This window comes from Podarcis gaigeae, assembly GCF_964106915.1.
Source record: "Podarcis gaigeae genome assembly, chromosome: 4".
NCBI lineage: Eukaryota > Metazoa > Chordata > Lepidosauria > Squamata > Lacertidae > Podarcis > Podarcis gaigeae.
Genome location: NC_139677.1, coordinates 82225266 through 82245329, shown reverse-complemented (window position 1 = coordinate 82245329; position 20064 = coordinate 82225266). Strand labels below are relative to the sequence as shown.

Here is a 20064-nt window from a genome sequence, read left to right as displayed (position 1 = left end):
GGTTTCTGCGGGGTCGCAGAGGGCGCTTAGGTGCGATCTCATCGATGGCTGCCAGGAGCCGGGTATTCCAGCCCTCAACAAGCTCAGTCAATGAGTCGCCAGGGGGAGCAAGGTCCCGCAAGGCTTGACGGAATCTATCAGGGTCCATCAGCCTCTGCGGGCGAGCCCAAATCGGCTCGCCACCTAAGCAGGGTGGGGGTGGAAAGTCAATCCTGGCTTTCAGAGCGAAGTGATCAGACCATGGCACCTTCATCGAAGGAGACATGATCACATCTATACCGGCACCAAAGATCAAATCCAGCGTGTGGCCTGCTTGATGTGTGGGGCCCGAAACAAACTGGGAGAGCCCTAGTGTCGCCATGGAAGACACCAGGTCCAGAGCCTGTGAGGAGGGAGCGGCATCAGCATGGAAGTTGAAGTCTCCCAATACCAATAGGTTAGGGAACTCCAAGGCCCAGCCGGCCACCGCCTCTAGCAGGCCTGACAGGGTGGCTGCTGGTGCGCTAGGTGGCCGGTACACCAGCCAGACAGCCAAGCTCTCCTCGGAGCCCCACACTAGGTCAACACATTCAATGCCGGGGATCGATGGCGATGGTAGAGCCCTGAAAGCACAATCTTCCCGGATTAATAATGCCACCCCACCCCCCCAGCCCACAGTCCGTGACTGGTGGAGGACGGAGAAACCCGGGGGCGCCATCTCTCGTAAGGTAACAGTTACCCCTTCGCGCACCCAGGTCTCCGTCACACAAGCCAGGTCGACCCCCTGCGAGGTAAAGAAATCTCGCAGGGTGGCGGTTTTGTTGCCTATAGACCTGGCATTGCACAACACCAGTGACGGAGGTGAGTAATCCTTGCTCACCCTACCCTCGTCTCTCGGGATGGGGCGCAGATTGGAAGGGGTACGAGCATATCCGCATCTCGATCCCCTTCGCCTGTTCCTCCTGGGCCATTTCTCTCTGTAGGATATCAGAGACCTGTAGTATACCCCCAAACTAGTCTGTTGCTTTCAGGTGCACTGCAAGGAGAGGACACTATGCTGTTGCTGGTGCTGAAGTAAGATTCAATGGGGAAATGCTAACTTGTCCTTTACCACAGGCAGCAAAAGTTGTTGGGCTGGCCCTGCTTATAACTGCTCTGACAGTGTGTGGCATTCCTGTGTGTAGGATTGTGTTTGAAAAGAGCAGTTTTCAGTCACATTGGATAAATGTGGGAATTCTGTGCTTGTCAACTTGCATAAAGCACCAGAAGCATAGTGAAAACACTCTGAAGAAACTTTGTACTGTTTCTGTGTGCAAATACATGTGCATAGTGTGTGTCATGGTGATTAAAACACCTGGGGAGATGTTGTCTTCTTTCTCTATAGGCAAACATGCTGAAGACATATTTGGTGAGTTGTTTAATGAGGCCAACAACTTCTACATCAGGGCAAATTCCCTTCAAGACAGAATTGACCGCCTTGCTGTCAAAGTTACCCAGCTGGATTCAACTGTGGAAGAAGGTAGGTAATTGTATTTGAGCATTGAGCCAGAAGTGATATTGACAAGAGCACAGTAATTAATTGCACAGCAATCACTACTTTTTCCTTTGGAGTTGGTACTGAGTGATATTTCATCTTGGTGTTTTTTTTTTTTAAGGTAGCAGCTTTGGGAGGGGGGAATCTGTGGCGGTTTGCAGGAAAAAAGGGGAGGAAGAAGAAAATATTTTAGAACTACTTAATATTTCCCACTAGAAGTCCATACCCTTATCTCTCTTTGCAGGAGTCCTACTTTTAATTATTGGATCTATTGCTTGGGTATATTTCATGTATTATTAATTTGCAGTACATGGCTGAACATGAGCAGTGCCCATCTCAAACCTCTTATTCCAGAAGAGTAATAGATACATATCACCACTGAAGGATAAACTGTTGTCCAAGAAAACTGATCTTTTGGTATTTTATAACCAGATTGTTAGAACACTGGATGCAGTCTACACTGCTGTGTGCTGATACAGCCCATTGATTTTATTGGGCCTAGGTTACATCTCAAGATTCAGTGGCTGTGTCATGGAGATAAATTGTGTATCAGTATCAATTGCTAGAGTCTCCATGGTCAGAGGCAGCATGCCTCTGAATACCAGTTGCTGGAAACCGCAGAAGGGGAGAGTACTCTCGTCCTCAGGTCCTGCTTGTGGGTTTCATACAAGCATTTGGTTGGCTGCTGTGAGAACAGGATGCTGGACAAGATGATCCAACAGACTCTTCTTAAGCTTGTCATGTAGAGCCACTTTCATAACTTATTTCTGTGTGTTGGCTCTTTGTATGTCGGAGGGAATGGGATTCCACCACTGACAGTGCCTACAACCTCCACACAAAGAGCTCAAGGAGTGCTTACACATGGAGGTTGGAGCCAAGGCCAATAGGGCATGGTAGTGATTGATGAGTGTGGGGCCACTACTCCCTCCTTGCATAAAATGAATGTGCTGAGGATGAGATATGAAAGGAGTTAGAGTAGCAGCACTACTAGCTATGTAACAAAGCACAAATTTATGACCATAATTGTAGCTAGTTTATGACTACATTATATTTTGAGAAGGACTGTAGCTCAGTGGTAGAGCATCAGCTTTGCATGCAGGTCTCAAGTTCAATCCTCAGCATGTCTAGGTAGGTCTGAAAGTGACACCTGGCTAAATTCCCAGAGAACCGCTGTCAGTCAGTATAGAAAATACTAAGCTTGAGGACCAACCGTCCGACTTGGTATAAGGCAACTTCCTTTGTTCCTGTTTGCATCACTGTCTTCAGTCTTAATGCAACATCTGAAGTTCTAATACTTCACTGAATACAGAATGACTGCGTATATCTTTGCTTGCTTGTGTATACTTACAAAAGGAATGCTTAGTTGTGTTCATTGAGGATGCCATTCTAGACAACTGAAGACATTTACAGGAGCAGAAGTTTTGTCATTTTTCTAGGACGGCAGTTACAGAAGCTACATATTCCCTTTGGATTGGTGGCAGAAGCTGCATAGAAATGAAATTTAGTAGCCTCACTTTCACATTCTGCTTCTGAAAATTGATTCATAGTCAATATAACCCTTTAAAAAGCTTAAATAATAGATTGCATAATTTGTAAATCTAGTGTTGAATACACATTCTAATCAAATATGCAGAAGTATAATGCATTTATTTAAAGCTGGTTTCATTGATATATTTTGTAATTAAAAGCAGATGTGTGTTGCCTTTTAAGCCAGGTAGCATATCATGTTACAATATAGGTCCCCAAATGTGGTGTCCATGGGGTCCCTAAGTGACACCTTCCAGGGTTTCTGCCCCTCCCAAATTTGTAAAAGAATTGAGGGGGTTTTTTTGGGAGAGGTTGCCTATTTTGTGGACAGTGTTGCATTGCTTTTTTGTCTCTTTTTTGGAGTGGCATAGTATGTTGCCTGCTTTATTTTCAGCTGGGTTAGGAGCTGTTCTGAACAAGACCAGTTTTTCTGTGAAAAGGGTATTTTGTGGCCCAAAACAGTTTTATATTTCCAAATCTGCTCCAAAAGTTTGATGTCAGGTTGGTGTTATAACAACAACTTACAGTTGAGGTCAACGGTACTTATGTCCTATGGATACACAATTTGAATTGGTTTCTATGATAACTAAAATACAACTGTTTGCAACTAAATAATCCAAAACACTAGTTGTGCAGCTCAAATGCATTTTGCAGTATGTATTTATATCCGTTAGGGAAGCAACTATGAAATTAAGGGTTTCTGCTTGGCTTTCTCCTCACTTGTATGGATGCTAGGCAAAGGTCACTTACTTGAAGACTAATTTTTCAGAACTTAGTTCGAAAACAAGAGCAGGTTGTCACTGGGCAGATCAGTTTTTCTTCATGATATGCAATGCACATGTTTATGCTGTTTAACATAGCACTTAATGTGCATACTAAGTTACTCTATATATAACCTGTTATGTCATACACAATCTTGTGGATTTGGGGGACAAGTATTTTTACTTGCACAATCTTGTTGGGGAAATATTACCATGTCTGACTTGTTAAGAATCTTGCACCCACAAATTGTGTGAAGGGCATGTTTTGTATTCTATATAGGAACGAGAATTTAATCAGTTTTGCTCCTCACTTCTTCCTCTTATCAAATGTGTTCAATATTTTGATTTGCTTTACTTCTGGATATTGTGGTTAGCTTTTTCTCAATTTAGTTCTGTCTACTAATTTTGTTCTTTTTATCAACAGTGTCATTACAGGATATCAACATGAAAAAAGCGTTCAAAAGTTCTACAGTACAGGACCAGCAGGTGGTTTCGAAGAACAGCATCCCCAATCCTGTAGCTGATATTTATAATCGGAGTGACAAACCACCTCCGTTGAATATCCTTACTTCATATAGGTACAGTAACTAGAAATGAATAAATAGGCCTGCACTAGTAATGATGTGATCAGTACTAGATTCAAACTACTGAATACTGCCCAGTTAGCTTTTCTTTGGAGTCTGATATAGACAACAGCCCTGAGGCATAGCTCAGTTGGTAGAGCATGAGACACTTAATCTCAGGGTCCTGGGTTCAGCCCCACATTGGGCGATAGATTCCTGCATTGCAGAGGGTTGGACTAGATGATCCTTGTGGTCCCTTTCAACTCTTCTTTGATTCTAAGGCTCCATATCAGTAACCCAAAGATAGTTCAGTTGACTTCTATAAGGCTGCCTAAGAAAGTCAGAATGAGTCAATTTAACCCATAGTATGCTGACAGGCAGCATATCTTCAAGTTAAAGTATGTCTCAAGTGCTTGAGAGGTTTTTTTTTTTAAAAAAAATATTTTTATGTGCAAAGATGCTGAGCTAAGGCACCTCTCAGAGAGAATCTCAAAATCTATCTACATGGGTTTGTTTTTTTTAGCTTGCTGATTTGAACAAAATATACTTCTAAGTTTTAAATAATTGTTTGAACATTGCTTCTTGTCATTTTCAACTTACCTCCAACACCCATTCATACTGGGTTTTCCCAACTGATACCTTGGCACATCCAGACGCAGTTTGCACTAGGGCCTGAATGAAGTGGCCAATGGGTGCTGCACTTATTGGTTTGGTTGCAGGAAAGCCAGCTTCTCATTAAAGTGTAGGTCTACTTCCTATGTTTTATCCTATGTAGGTTTACTTCCTAAGCAGTTTTATCCAAACAAATGTAATAAGTATTGGGCCTATTCTTAAGTAAGCACCTCCTTGTATCATTTGAGTCAGCAGAACCTGGGTACTTATTCATGACAGTTCAGTTGGCAAAGTAGCTGGCTTGCTACTTGGAACAGACAGAACTGTTCCTTTTCTTTGGGAGGTAGGTCTTCTGTCTGGAAATGGCATCCTATGCAGTACATTGGCACCTTTCCCACTAGGTTATCTGCAGAGTCATGAGTACGCTAGAATACTTGCTTGGTTTCTAAGTATGCTTTAAACAATAATCCTCCTGTTTCTTCAGTATCTGTTCATTTTGTTCACAGAGATGATAAAAAGGATGGGCTGAAGTTCTATACTGATCCCTCTTATTTCTTTGACCTATGGAAAGAAAAAATGTTACAAGATACAGAAGACAAACGAAAAGAGAAGAGACGCCAAAAGGTAAACAGGCACATTTTAAAATGTATGCATGTGGTTTACCAGTCATATTTTGGAATAAAAATGGTTCATTGTTTAAATGTTTTTCTTGACATACATATGACTGGAAAACTAGCAAGATTATTTCATACTTTTATATTTCAATCTTAAATGTGTGTCTTAATTTCTTCTCTTAAAAAATTCTAGCAAAAATAGCCTACTAGTTTCAGAAAACATATTTTTGAAAAATAGATTATATGATTATAAACTTATTTCATAAAGCTCTTTGAGCTTTTGATGGTTTTCATTAGATTGTTTCCACTCTAAAATGCAAATTGACTTTATTCTTCTTATTCTGAGAATATGTCCATCTGCTTTTTATGGGTGAGTCTGAATAAAGAATCACCTAAGGTATGTCATGGAAGAGTATATAATGGAGCAGTTTTAGGAATGATGTTCATTGCTGTCAGTGTGAGTACATATAAATTAAATCCCTGAAGAATGTCACTAAGCAATAAATCAGCTATTTTTAAATAGAAAATGTACTGGCATTTCTGTGTGGCTATGGTCATACTGGAACTCCCAGACCACCTGTCTGACCTAGGCAATGTACAATTTACAAAAGTAAATAAGAACATCACTAAGAGAAGAAGGCTTTTTTGTTTACTACTCCTTCTGAAATAAAGCAAAGCACCACATTCTGTGATCAGGAGACTTAGATGATTATTTGCTTGGTGAGGGAAAGCTTGCTGATTTGGTGAGGATATGTGAAGTGGGGATGGGAGGGCAATATAACATGTGTGCTAACAAGGTTGAATTTTTCTGTATGTAAAATGCCCGTTTTTAGTTTGACTTTGCCTAAGAATGTTGAGGTTTTAACTCCAATGAAATGGTTACTCTAGCATACTTTATCCTCCTTCTGTGAACAAATGGTCTTAAATGGGCTTGCCTGTTGCTGTTATCACTAACCTTGGCTGTCTTCCCAGCTGCATAAAATATGATGACTGTAATATAAGACTTTGCAACAGAATAAATGTTTGAGTTATAAGCAAAAGCACTGCAAAAAGCTCCCTCCAAACACTAAAAAAACAAAACAGGCAGAATGTATTGGTCACTGGTATCAAAGATTGCTAGGAGACCCAGGACAATTAAATCATCCTTCCTCAGTCTTCATCTAGCTTAGGTCATTGACAAGGTGACCAAGGCAGTTTTGTATCTGAAATCAGCCTAGAAAACGGGTATACAGTATCAGGAATAGATAGCCTTTGCTGTCCTAGGTGCCTAGAACTATACAGGAAGAGAAAAGGTGAAGAGACATGCTTTGTGCTTCTTAGTAACTGTGTGATTACAGAATATATTTTTATGATTTCATTGCAATTTTTCTTTCATAATTGAAAATCAATTAATCTAACCATACTCCCCAAATGCATTTACAGTCGCACCTTGGAAGTCAAACAGAATCCGTTCCGGAAGTCCAGTCGACTTCCAAAACATTTGGAAACCAAAGCGCGGCTTCTGATTGGCTGCAGGAAGCTCCTGCAGCCAATCAGAAGCCGTGGAAGCCCCGTCAGACGTTCGGCTTCCAAAAGAACGTTCGAAAACCGGAACACTCACTTCTGGGTTTTGATCATTCGGGAGCTGATTTGTTTGGGAGCCAAGGCATTTGAAATCCAAGGTACGACTGTATTTTTATCATTGATTTTAATATACTCTAATGAGTCGTTTGTGTTGTGATCCATTATCCTTCCATGTGCATGAAACCTATTTGGTATTTGTTTGGCAGGACAGTATAAGTACTGAGCTTTTTCCATTTGCAAGGATGAATACCATGCAGCTCTCTGCTGTAAGGTAACTGCTTAAAAGAGGAAATCAGTTGATTTCAGAAAAGGTACATGTGGTGTTGAAGGGAAGCCAAGTTTATTCCAGTGCCAGAAAAAACACACCAACTCTTGTTTGTAGGTGTATATTCACATACCCCTGGACTCTGATGGGAAAATATTTCCATGCCACTTGCTGTGATGCACTGTGAACCTTTTTATTTGCTTGTCTGAACACTAAGATTACAGTAGCTCTGTAGAACTACAATTTAGCATGGTATTGTTTAAAGCAAACTTTGCAAACCATACAATTTTACAACTGAAGAAACACTAATATGTAAATTTAATGTTTGTGTTTGCTATGTATATATTACTGCACAGCTGATACCTTGTCAGATGGATAACCTATGAGCTCTTTAGAATACGGCTTCACTATAATTTGCTTAGCTCACCTATATATCTACTTATTTTCATTCTCTTAACAGCATTTAACTTGCTCTTTCCTTCCTTGTCTCTTCCTTTTGCATGCCTTGCTTCTTGTTCTGTAACATTAGGAACAAAAGCGTATAGATGGCACAACTCGTGAGGTGAAAAAGGTTAGAAAAGCAAGGAACAGGCGCCAGGAATGGAATATGATGGCATATGACAAAGAGCTTAGACCAGACAACAGGTTGTCTCAAAGTATATACCATGGAGCATCATCCGAGGGATCTCTGTCCCCTGATACTAGGTCTGTTTACAACAAACCTTTTTGTTGTATTATACATTCAGATATGCATAGTATCCTTATATTCTTAATAAGCTTAACTGTAGAATTGCAATGAAACATTCAATTAATGTTACAACAGGCATTTTCAAAATTATTTGAAAGGCCAGTGTGACATCCACATTGCACGTATGTTTGTGTTTCTGTTCTAGATTGCCATATTGTACTGCTATAGGCAATTTAGTACATGGATTTTTTTTTTCCAATTTAATGATTTTACTGATTTTAAGAAAAACATATTCTAAACTTTTGTGTAGTACTTAGAAAGCAATGGTTCTTCACATGCAAGGCAATATACTGGCTTCATATTAGTAGATTTTGCTAATTGAATGAAGTTCACTATTCATACATATATTCAGAAGAAGAGCTGCAGAACCAGAAGCAATATTTTAAAAAATGGCTTAGAACAGAAACATATCCCCAGTGTGTACACCGGTATTCTCTCTCTGTGTTGTTCTTCTTTGTGCTAAGTGGGAGGTCTGTGTTCAAGCAAAGTGGAACATTCAAGTTGATTGGCCAAGCGGTCTCTAGAGACATTTTTCTTTTCATATTTGTTCTCCAAATTAATTTAATTGGAAGGAAGGAACAACCCACAGCAAATAATGCAGACTGCCTAACAACATTTCACAATTCCACTAACATCTATAATGGCTTGCTTATGTCATCTTGTAGTTATTTTTAAAGTCCAGGCTGTTAAAGCAAAAGAGGATTGCAAGAAGAGCCCAGAAGCTGACTTCCATAGAAAGCCATGTTTTAAAGAGAATTACTTCTGTATAATATTTCTATGATGCTATTCAGGATGTTTTGTCTGCACTAGGAAAATATTCTTCTTTCATGCTACATAACTTCTTTCCTGAGCAAAACTGTTCTCCAACTTAATAGAGAGGAAAGCATTTCTGTGATTCCCAGTCACTTGTTGAAATTCTACTCCTCTTGAACCATGGGAATCATATTCTTATCAACCCTGTTAACTGGATTAATTCACTTACTCCAGTCATTTTGTTTCCTTGACTGACATGTACTTTTTTTTTACTCCTTTTTTTGTAGCATGAAAAATTGCCTTGTGAATGAATTGTAATAGGAGTATTGTAAACGCAAGTGTTACATTCAAAACAAACCTACACAAATGCGCTTCTTGTTATAATTTTGATGCACTGCTTAAATATGCATAAAAAATGATAAGCAAACATAGCAATTTTATGTAACTATTGGAATTTGAAATTCTGATGTTTCCGAATTGGCGAGTCCTATTTACAATGCATTTATGCTATGCCCATTGTGATTCAGAAAGAGAGACACAAGCTGAATCCAAGCCGGCACCAGCAAATTAATGTGAGGAAAGTAAGGACAAGAAGAGAAGAGTGGGAGAGAAGGAAAATGGGCATTGAGTTCATAAGTGATACAAAGAAACAAGAGCAGACAGGAAGCACAAAAGAGGCCAAGATGCCCAAAGGGTTTGTCTTTTTGTTTTACTCAAACCTCTGGTGCTTTGTTGCTTGCCTAGCTTCCTGTCTGAAAAAGATGATGAGCATCTATTTTACTGATACCTTTTTAAACCAAATTACTATATGACACAATTTGTCTTTACTAATGCAGCTTTTTGCAGCTCAGGCATGCAAATAAATTGTCTGTTGGCCCTAACTGATAAGCTCTACAGAGTTAGTATCTTTATAAGTTCTGTGTTCCACTAATAGTTCTTTTTTCTCTGCCTCTTTAATCCAGTTGTAATTATTTGCAAAAAAAAAAAAAAAGCAACTTATAAAATATTAAGGTCTTGGAGTTGGGTTGTTTTTGATAAATGAAAATATTCTCTTGGTCTCAACTTCTAGTTTTGCTTTCATCTTTTGCTTTGCTTGGTAATAGTACTTCTCTATCACTTCTCATAGAACTAATATCGCGTTGTATGTGAGAGAATGCATACCCTGCAAGTTTATGGTTTCTGTGTATTAGGAAAATCAATGAATTTGAAAATTCAGATTTTGTAAATATAAGCTGCACTTTGTGGCTGTAGAAAGTTCTTTGCAAAGACAGTGAAACTATTACGGTACATTTCCTCCTAATTCCTGTATTTTCTCCACTTGTATTTTAGATCTCATGCCTCAGATGTTACCAGCTATTCATATCCTGCTACTCCAAATCATTCCCTCCATCAGCAGCCAATGATGCCTTCATATGGAGCAGGAGATGGAGCTCAGTACATGCTTGCAAACCAGGGCCTTGAGCATGAATTTAGGCCACCTTCTACAACAGTGCGGCATGCTACCTTAAACAGACCTCAACAACCACCTCCACCCCCACCCCAAGCCGTCGATGGATCCCTAGGGACTGTGTCATTGGTACCAGCTGATTATGGGTAAAAAATTCCTTTTGTTATTTATTTAAAATGTGTTTACCTTGCTTTTCAGCTGAAAGGCTCCCAAAGCAGCTTACATGAGATCAGTTAACAAGACAGTCCCTGTCCTCAGGCTTACAATCAGCAACGACGTGGGGGGAAGGGATGGGACACATAGACAAAAAGAGTGGAAGTAAGAGGTTTTAAGTATGGTTAATGTTCAGTGGGGGATATACTTGAGCTGTATTGTTGTATGATTAGGTTGCTACAGTACTTGAGGCTCACATGCTTAGAGAAAATACTCCAGCAAACTAGGTAAGGACCCTTTACTGCTTCCCAGTGCTATATTTAAACCAAGGTAAAAATGGATGTGGGAAAACTTGATGTTGATGTTGAAACAGAGAGATGTGTGCTATGTGTGTTGTGTGTTTAGTAAGAGGCAACTGGAAAAGTTTGAGTTGCCAGAAAAAGTGAAGAAAATCAATGCAATGTAACCCAGTATTTATTAAGCAATCATATTCATTACCAAATGAAGCATATGCTACTGGGTGCACACTGCAAATCTGCTAGCTCATATGCCAGTTAACAAATATTGTGTTCTATTTTATATATAGGATGCTTGCAGCTCAGATGGTGGATTATTACAATCCTTCAGGACCCCCGCCGCCTCCCCCTCCACCCATGATTCCTTCTGCACAGACTGCTTTTGTTAGTCCTCTCCAAATCCCTGTGCTACCTTCCCATCCTGGACTAGTGACTGGATCTATATATTCTGCTGCTCTTCATCCTCCTTCTACTGGGCTTGTTGTTACAGCTCCCCCTCCTCCAGGCCCGCCTCCTCCCCCTCCAGGCCCTCCTGCTGCAGGATCCTCTCTCTCATCCTCTCCGATGCATGCGCCTGCACTGGCTGAAGCAAAGCGGCATGAGCCCACACAGTCACCCATCAGTGATGCTCGAAGTGATCTTCTGGCTGCTATTCGGATGGGTAAGGGTACATTAAGAATGGTCAGGCTTAAACAGACCAGTCTTTGGGTTTTCCATAACTTTGCATAAGCCGTGCTTTTAATTTATAAGTACAGTCATACCTCGGGTTGAAGCAGCTTCAGGATGAATATTTTCGGGTTGCGCTCTGCGGCAACCCGGACGTAACAGAACACGTTACTTCCGGGTTTCGCTGCATGTGCAGACGCTCAAAATGATGTCACACACATGCGCGGAAGCGGCGAAATGTGACCCACAGATGCTCAGTCGCGTGTTATGTTCGCTTCAGGATGTGAACAGGGCCCCAGAACAGATCCTGTTCGCATCCCGAGGTACCACTGTACAGTGTTGCATCTTGAAAGCTAAGTAATGGCATTCAAATTCTTGCTGTTGGGTCCAATGCCTTCTATTCTCCTGATATACAGTAATCTGCCACAATGAAGTATTTGATTTTGTTCTTGGGCAAACAGATGGAGACACACACTTACATGCATCTATACAATATAGGTCTGTGTTCATGTGTATATAAATACCTATAGGGAAAAAAATAGTTGGTTCCCTACCAGGGAAGAATGGCAGATTCTGTTGATAGATTATGACAAATTGGCAAAAATGACCAGAAGAATCAGAAACCAGGAAGACCAAAATTTCAATAAGGAATGGGGAAAATACATAATTTACCTTAAAAACCATTGTAAACAACTAAAATCATTAGTAGGATTGGAATAACACTTGTAATTCAGTGTTGAATTTTGGATATAATAGAGATGGAAAAGATTTGGATTAATGGAAAAGATGCAGGAGGAAAAGGTAAATAAAAGAACCCACAAAGGGGAGGAGGGAAATTCAGGAGCTTTTATGTTGGTGGTTGGATAATTGATTGTAAAATTTTAAAACCTGAAAATTAAATAAAAAAACAGCAGATCAAAGTAAATTAATAGCCTCTGGTAACATGAGAGGTATTTGAATTGCCTCCTTTTCTCTTGCGGAATAATGACTGTTTTATATGATAGATGAAGCTGTCATTTATATTGAAAAGTACAGAGGCCTGTGGAAAAGCCAAAACAATCACCAAGAGCATATTAACTCTTGGAATTCCTTATTTCTGTGAATTCTCATTGTGTTTTAAACCCTAAGGTATTTTCGTTAATTTTTAAGTCCTGTGTACTGTACTTGTAAGCTTACTCTTGCTTTAAAAAGAAAAAAAAACTTTACCTATGAAAATAACAGTGTGATAATTTGTCTCATTGCTTTCTTCAGGAATTCAGTTGAAAAAAGTACAAGAGCAGCGTGAACAAGAAGCTAAGCGTGAACCTGTTGGAAATGATGTGGCCACAATTCTTTCCAGACGCATTGCTGTGGAGTACAGCGATTCAGAAGATGATTCGGAATGTGATGAAAATGACTGGTCAGACTGAAAACTGGAGAACCAAAGCATTCTATTAATTTCTTAAGGAAATTGTTCATGTTGTGTAGGCACGGATATATGTTGAAACAGGTTAATTAAATTGATGGTATTCAGGATGCTGTCAGTAAGTTTGGTGATAATCTAGAACTCTTTTATTTTCAGTATTTACTGCATAATACTGTATACAAGTGCCACTGAATGTAGCAAATCATGTTCTGCCCCAAGAGAAGGCAGTGTTTGTTCTTGGCCAGGAGTACATGTAAGTTATTTAGATTGTTTGAATATTAACACCAATTTCCCCAGGTACTTGGAAATCTTTCAAAGCAGGTGCTTGATCTTGGAGCACAACATGACAGAACAATGTCCTCCACCATAAAATGTCACTAATTTGCATTTTTGGTTTAGCTTCATGGAGAATACGTATAAAACTGGTAGCAGTTAAATGTTTCTTGTTTATTTTTAAGTCTTACTCTGTCCGCCCCATATATTGTGAGTTTATTTTTAGCATCATAGCTACACTTTAAAATAATCAGGGGTTGGAGCCATACTGACATTGTTAGTGAATAACTGGGTGACATTAGGTTAAGTGCTGAATTCCCTCCCCTTATTTATCTGTTTGTTTGTTTGTTTGTTTGTTTAGTTTAGTTTTCATAATCAGTTTTAGAAAATAAGATAGTTTGTAACAGGCATATTCAAGCATATGGTTAGATGGATCCTAAAATGGAAATCATACTTCTCTTAGGAGTCGTTGAGCTCAAAAGGTAAGGTTTGTTGAGAACTATGTTCAAGCTGTGTCTGGCTCATGGGTGACTGGACAAATTCTTTATAGTTACAACACCTAAATAAATTTCACCTCAAGTTGATAACAATAATTTTGTTACCTCTCATATGGTTTACAGTGCTGCATTTATTACATGTAGATAGACGTGTAATGCCTTTGTCAGCTTAAGAGTGCAGTTGTGTCCTATTTATTTTCGTATGCCCCTTTTTAAAAAAGTGGCAGTTATAATCTACATTTTCAATCTTATATAATATTTCATTTTTAAAGGCTGTTTTCATGTTTTTTTTCAGTTGCTCTTAGTTAATCACAATTCAGTACTGTATTGAAACTAATTTCCTTTCTTGGCTATGATTCAGGATCTTGTTATGCTTGATTATGTTTCATAGAATTGAAGTTTAGAAGCAGTCAGTGCTGGCTTTGGCTTTTGTTTGTGGGGATTTTTCGAGGGGTTGGGGGGTGGGGTGAGACCAGGCAAGTTGCCCTGAATGGTCCATGTATTTAAGGGTGCCTGCAGTTACCTAGAGGGGAAAAGCAAGGTGAGCAGAGGTTGTTCCTCTTCCTCTTTGCTCCTGTCACTATATGCTTGCTTAGGAGACAGATGACTAGATAGCAATAATAAAGTGTAAGAGTAGTGGAGGTCTGGGGTTGTCAGCCCTCTGTTGGAGTGTGGGCTTCAGCAGTGCTAGCCCCTGATTCCAGCCCTAGAAACAATCCATTGAAAGCTGTTGCTGCACAATTAGATTTGTGTTAAGTTTGGTGGGCAGGGGTTGATAGATCACTTCTAAATAAGTGAGAAAAATGGAGTAATTCACATCCAATAAGCTTAAGTAGTTTTGCTTTGGGACATGAAGCAGTGTCCTTCATCCACAATCTCTTTGAACTCTGGTTTCTTCCATTCCTTAGCCCTATCAAATGAAAGAGAAGACAAATAGTCTCTGAGATGAAGAGAACTGCTGTGTGATGGCTGTTGTTGTTAAATAGGACTCTGGAATAGAGAGTTGTCACCACCAGTCCAAGAAAATGTAATCTTGGCCCAAGCAAGCTTATTTTATTCTCTTCTTTCCCCACCTATTCTACCTTGACTTAAAAAACAGTCTCGCAAATTGTAATAACATTCTAAAGTAGCTGTTGTTAAACTTTTATATATATGATATAAAATCTCTTTTCTGTACAGCAACCACTCAGTAGGAACACAGAATATAAGTTGTTGGTTTTCCCCCCCAAATAAGAACTATGGTAATATTTCACTACAGCACTCCTCCAGATCCACCAGGGCAAGCATTTTGTCTTGCCAGGTTGGAATGATCCCCCCTTTCCCTGCCTTTGTGCTGTTCCAGGGGTTCTCCTGACCCAAGTCAATTTCAGGGGCATGTGAAGAGAGGAAGGGGGAGAACCCCATTATAAAGTGGAAGTCCCACCCTATAAAAAGGTATCTGTATTTAGTGTCCCCTATTGAGAGCACAGCATTCATTGTTAACAATCATGGACCTTATATCAGTACCAAGACTGTTTCCTGAAATTTGTAAGGAATAAAGTGACCCTTAACAGGTATAGCGTGCCTTTCCCTTAATACTAAATAAGTATAGAGAATCACCTCACTCAGGTCTTTGAAGGGTTTCCAGAGAGACTTGAGCACTAGCATGATTCATGAAGGGCCAGGGATCCATAAGCTGATCTGACTCTCTTCAAAACAGTCAGTCTGGCATTGAACTTATACCTACAAGAAACATTAAACTACTTGGTTTTTAAAAGAAGAGAACACGTCTTCAGTTAAAATGCACAGAACCTACTCTTTGTGCATTGGTTTTTCATTTCCTTTACTCATGGATATCACAATAACAGTATAGTCGTACCTTGTTTTGCAAGCGGGATCGGTTCCAGAGCCCCAACCACTAGCCAAAAAGGACGCAGGGCAAAACGCTGCATCTGTGCATGTGCAATATAGCGCTTCTGCACATGCGCGAGCGGCAAACCTGGAAGTAACCCGTTCTGGTAATTCCGGGTTTGCCGTGGACGTTCTCTGGAACGGATGCTAGACGAGGCGGATGTTCGCGGATGTATTACTGTATTTTGCATTTAATACAGATGCAAACGTGTACATTGCCTGCAGAGGGATAACGTAATTGGAAAATATGAAAAATGGAGACTGATGGACTGAAGTCGCACATGACTTCCCATCTCACACATTGAGGGAGGGCCATTCACTCACCATATAGCAATCCATGTGAATTGGACAAAATATGCAAGTAGTATAGGAGGGTGTTTAAAAAGGTAGCTCTGGATTATAAGTAAGCAAGCCACATGGAGGAGGGGAAAGTTGCTTAGGAAGTGTGGTTTGTGGCTTGACTTTGAGGGCTGCAACCCCTGAGTCATTTGTGACTCGACTTAACTGTCAGGGGTCCTTTACCTTTACTCTGGAAGAAATTCCTTCCTAATGCAAAATATATTTTTCAACCTTAATTCTGAAGTATAAGGAAATCCTCCTGAAATAACTTTACAGCAAAAGACAGAAATATAAATCCTGAAATTAAATTGTGGTAAAACTAATCTCTGATATGAGAAGATATTATGTGTGCATATATTGAAATATACTCGTATAATAAATAATGGCCGGGACAAATTCACTGATACTGTAGAATGTCAGGGTAGTGTTAGCGCTGGTTATGGAGCAGGGAGTCCTGCAATTGTCTATTTGTCCATGAAGCTCATTGGGGGATCTTGAAAATCAATTCCACATGTCCAGTTGCAAGGTTTTTAATGAAACACTCAAGGAAAACCTAAAATACTTTAAAATATAGTTTTTTGATCTAGAAAATTAAAATACACCCCAAAATTATGCATGTGGGGCAGAACCATGGCATACACCTAAGCATATCTAATGCACAATTTAACTACATGGCTTCCACCAAAGAATCTTGGGAACTGTAGTTTGTTAAGAGTGTTGGGAATTGTAGCTATGTGAGGGGAAATTTTGGATTCTTTGGGGAAGGTGTGTGCTTTAAGTGTATGGTGTGGATCTGTCCATGGTTACGAATTTCTTTTGGGCAAACCAAAACATTAAAATGAGTTATTTGTGTTGGCGATTTTAAAATACATTCACAGGCCAGTACAATATTATGCCACTCCTTGCCACACTGTTATTTGCAATGCAGAAAGGCACAACAAATGTTCGGTAAAAGACTTCTTTGTACTTGATACACTCATGAGATGGAGGTTCTTTTCTGTTAAAGCTTATGCCATCATAAAAGTTTTGATAAGGTGCTACAGGATTCTTGGGCTCTGTGTGCTTCCTGCAACAGACTAACAAGCTACTGCTCTAGAACAGCTCTCTTAAAAAGCTGATTACACTGGTGTTTACTTGCCAAGCAGGCACTCAGCTGTGGGTAGGAGATGATGACAAAGAGCATGCAAAAGTAACTTTTTTCATCTTAACTGCAGTGCTCAGACAAGTGAAAAGCACCTTAACCCTGCGTGCTGTGGAAAACAAAATACCAGAAAGCGAGAGCAGCACCTTATGCTGATCTGTACATAGCTCATTTTTCTTTCTCTTCTTCTTTCAGAGGCACTGCTAAAGAGCTCATGAGCACTAAGCCGCCTTTGCAGTGCCAGTACCTTTGGATTTAGAGTCCAGTGACTGTGCCTCCTCCAGTCCAAAAAACTGTGCAGTCTTTTTGGCTAGCCCTCCTTCTCTTACCACTAAATGGGGTCATTGTTTGTTGCACGTCAGGCAAGCCTTGACGTTACAATAACTGCTCTTGGCTCCAAAGTTCACAAAACCAACATCTACCGGTATCTACCTTTCCCCCCAACAAGTTGTTCTTATGTTTGAAACGAGCATTTCTGAAACAATATGACCAAATAAAAGTCTACCACCTTGTGCATTTTGTACCTTTAATAGTAAGGGACAGCATAATGGCAAACACTTCTTTTCCTTAATAGATTCCCATTAAGAGTCTGAAGATATATTGAGTAGCACCTAACAAAGCACAATCTCCAACTCCTTTATGAAGACCCCAAGGTCACTCAACACCTTCTAGACTTTGCCTTAAAATGTGAGGAAAGCTGCATTTGACTTTGCATGTGGAATTGAGACATCATGGACTATACAAAAAAGGATCTGAACCTTCATTACTGTTGAGGGTGATCCCACATCTGCATAGTAATGAATTCTGCTATATTCTCTGAATGCTATAGAACTAACCTCTAGGAAACCAAAGGGGTTCATCTGATCTGTGTTCCTAGTCTGTGTACAGTACTGAGAACAACTTGGCCGTGCTAATGGTTGCTTCTGCTTCTGGGGATATTAGTGAAGTTGTCACATGATGCATTTATTGCATGATGATGTCGTTCTTCATCATTCATGATGTGAGAATATGGTTCTATATGTTCATTTGGTTGAACAAATGTAGAGTTGCAAGGCAAGTCATACTGCATGTTTTCTCTACACCCCACCCTGAATAAATGTCAGGATGTTCAAATGGCTTTCTGGAAATGTTTTTTGTTTGTTTTTTAATGTTGGAAGTAAAACATCAGTTTCTTCCATTGTAAGAAATGAATATATTTTAGAAGCACAGAAACTGAATCACAGAATATTTGTATTTTGAATTTATTCTAAGCTACTAAATAAGTTGTAGTCACAAAGATTTCATAGTTAGATGACCACCTTTTTTCTTCTAAACTTGAAGTATTTTCTCATCTGCTTTCAGTATTTTATCAATAAAAATGTAAATTAAGATTACTGAGCTAAATTTATACTTTAGGTAATTTTGTTTGTTTATTTTATCCTGGGTTATGTAAAAGTAATAGTTATGAATAAAGCTCACATTTCAACTTTTGTCTTCACATTCTAAAAGTTTTACTTCAATTTCAATAGATTCTAGTTAACAGGAGCACTATTAGTAGTACTGAACTATTATGTAATTATTAAGATATTGTTAATACTGGCTGGTTTCACTGTTTATTCTTCATTTCCCTAGACATTTTCATGTAGACAACACTTCATAATTACTATGTCTGCCTGACATTGCACTTCAAATTTGTAACCCAAACAGCATGATACAGTCATAATTAACGCCTTATTTCAGTGGGCAGTAGTTTAGCCACATTGCCTAATTCTTCTTCTGAAATAAATGTGGCATGCAGGCGCTTAGCTGAATTCTGCCCATTCCTTGTGCAATCTCGTTACAAATGTCAGAAGAAGGAAAACATTCAGTATGTTGGGGATACCATCAATGGTAGTTAATAACACTGGTAGTAATGGTAGTAAAAAAACACAGGAAGTTAATAGTAAATTAATTATGGTATACTGTGATACATTGCTTGAACAACTTGGCCACTCCAGTCTATAGAAAAGAATTGCACAACATCATTTTCCTTTTCCTTGGGTAGCCCTTGGTTGTGCATATCACTTGTTGATAAGAGTGCTTTAAACGTGGCAGTAAAAACTTGTTTTACAATGGTGTCTACATAGGGATTACAGGGTTTAAACTTTAAATAGGCTCCGTTGTGTGCAGAAGGCATTAGGAATTCCTGTGGAAAGATATTGACCTCTGGTGGTCACTTGTGGTAATTGAGACTTTGAAAATTATTAAAGTGCTTTCCTTCCTATATCTTGCACCTCCTCCCACAACAAGGAAATGAAAAGCAATCACATTATATAATGCCTACAGCTAAGCCCTAATTAATGACAGTTGAAAATGTATTTGACAAAGAGAGAAACACATCTAGATAATTTGTTCCCTATGGGGAAAAGATCGAAATTGCAATTTTCTTGCACAGCCTTCCCAGCTTTGTACTCTCCTAGCCCAGATTCATGTCTTTGTTCTCATTCAAGCCTACAGTTTATTGGCTATTAATGCTGATCTGTGAAGCAAAAGGACAAAATCATCCTGTCTTTGTTCTCAGAGCTGCCTTTCATTTCTGAGTGAAAATAACTTATTTACGCTTGGCGTATTGGAGGAACAAAAATAGTTCATCTATCCTGTTTTCTGGCTGCTGAAACAGAATGCTAGTTTGGGTGCCACTTAGCCTGATAAATTAGGTCTGTTCCTAAATCTTAGGCTCTAAACATGAGTTCAGAATTCTGGATTCAATCTGGTGAGACTGGCATGATAAAAATTTCTTCCCAAATGTCACCCTTTAAAAATCCTGTTTCCCCTGGTTGCTGCTTCTCTCCAAATTAATTTAAAAATAATGGTCCATAATACATATAGAACAGAAAGTAAATGTGAAACAAGAATCATTATTCCTGAATTATTCACATGGGTGACCACCCAGTCAGTGATTGTTAACTGAAGGTTGCCCCTACTTCTGATGTAAAGACATCATATGTATGTAAAGACATACAAATTATCATAATCCGAACCAATCCAATTCACCGATAAGACGATGTAACTGAGCACAA

The 20064-nt window shown here is 39.3% G+C and overlaps 1 protein-coding gene and 1 long non-coding RNA gene across 6 annotated transcripts in view; both read left to right on the top strand.

The window, feature by feature from the left end:
- The window catches only part of WASF3 (WASP family member 3), a 36571-nt gene extending 18075 nt beyond the window's left edge, over positions 1-18496 (top strand). For 2 of the 5 annotated variants that reach the window (XM_083736903.1, XM_083736902.1), the window contains exons 3-9: positions 1364-1498; positions 4226-4379; positions 5483-5600; positions 7948-8123; positions 10249-10512; positions 11106-11476; positions 12733-18496. In XM_083736903.1, the coding sequence (XP_083593029.1) occupies positions 1364-1498; positions 4226-4379; positions 5483-5600; positions 7948-8123; positions 10249-10512; positions 11106-11476; positions 12733-12890 (1376 nt within the window). In that variant the 3' untranslated portion in view covers positions 12891-18496. Of the gene's footprint in view, positions 1-1363; positions 1499-4225; positions 4380-5482; positions 5601-7947; positions 8124-9446; positions 9614-10248; positions 10513-11105; positions 11477-12732 lie in introns of all 5 variants that reach the window. The other 3 variants (XM_083736905.1, XM_083736904.1, XR_014563611.1) reach the window with 2 other exon arrangements.
- Positions 1-20064, top strand: part of LOC310843884 — a 190898-nt gene that overhangs the window by 157152 nt on the left and 13682 nt on the right. The gene's annotated exons all lie outside the window — the stretch shown is intronic.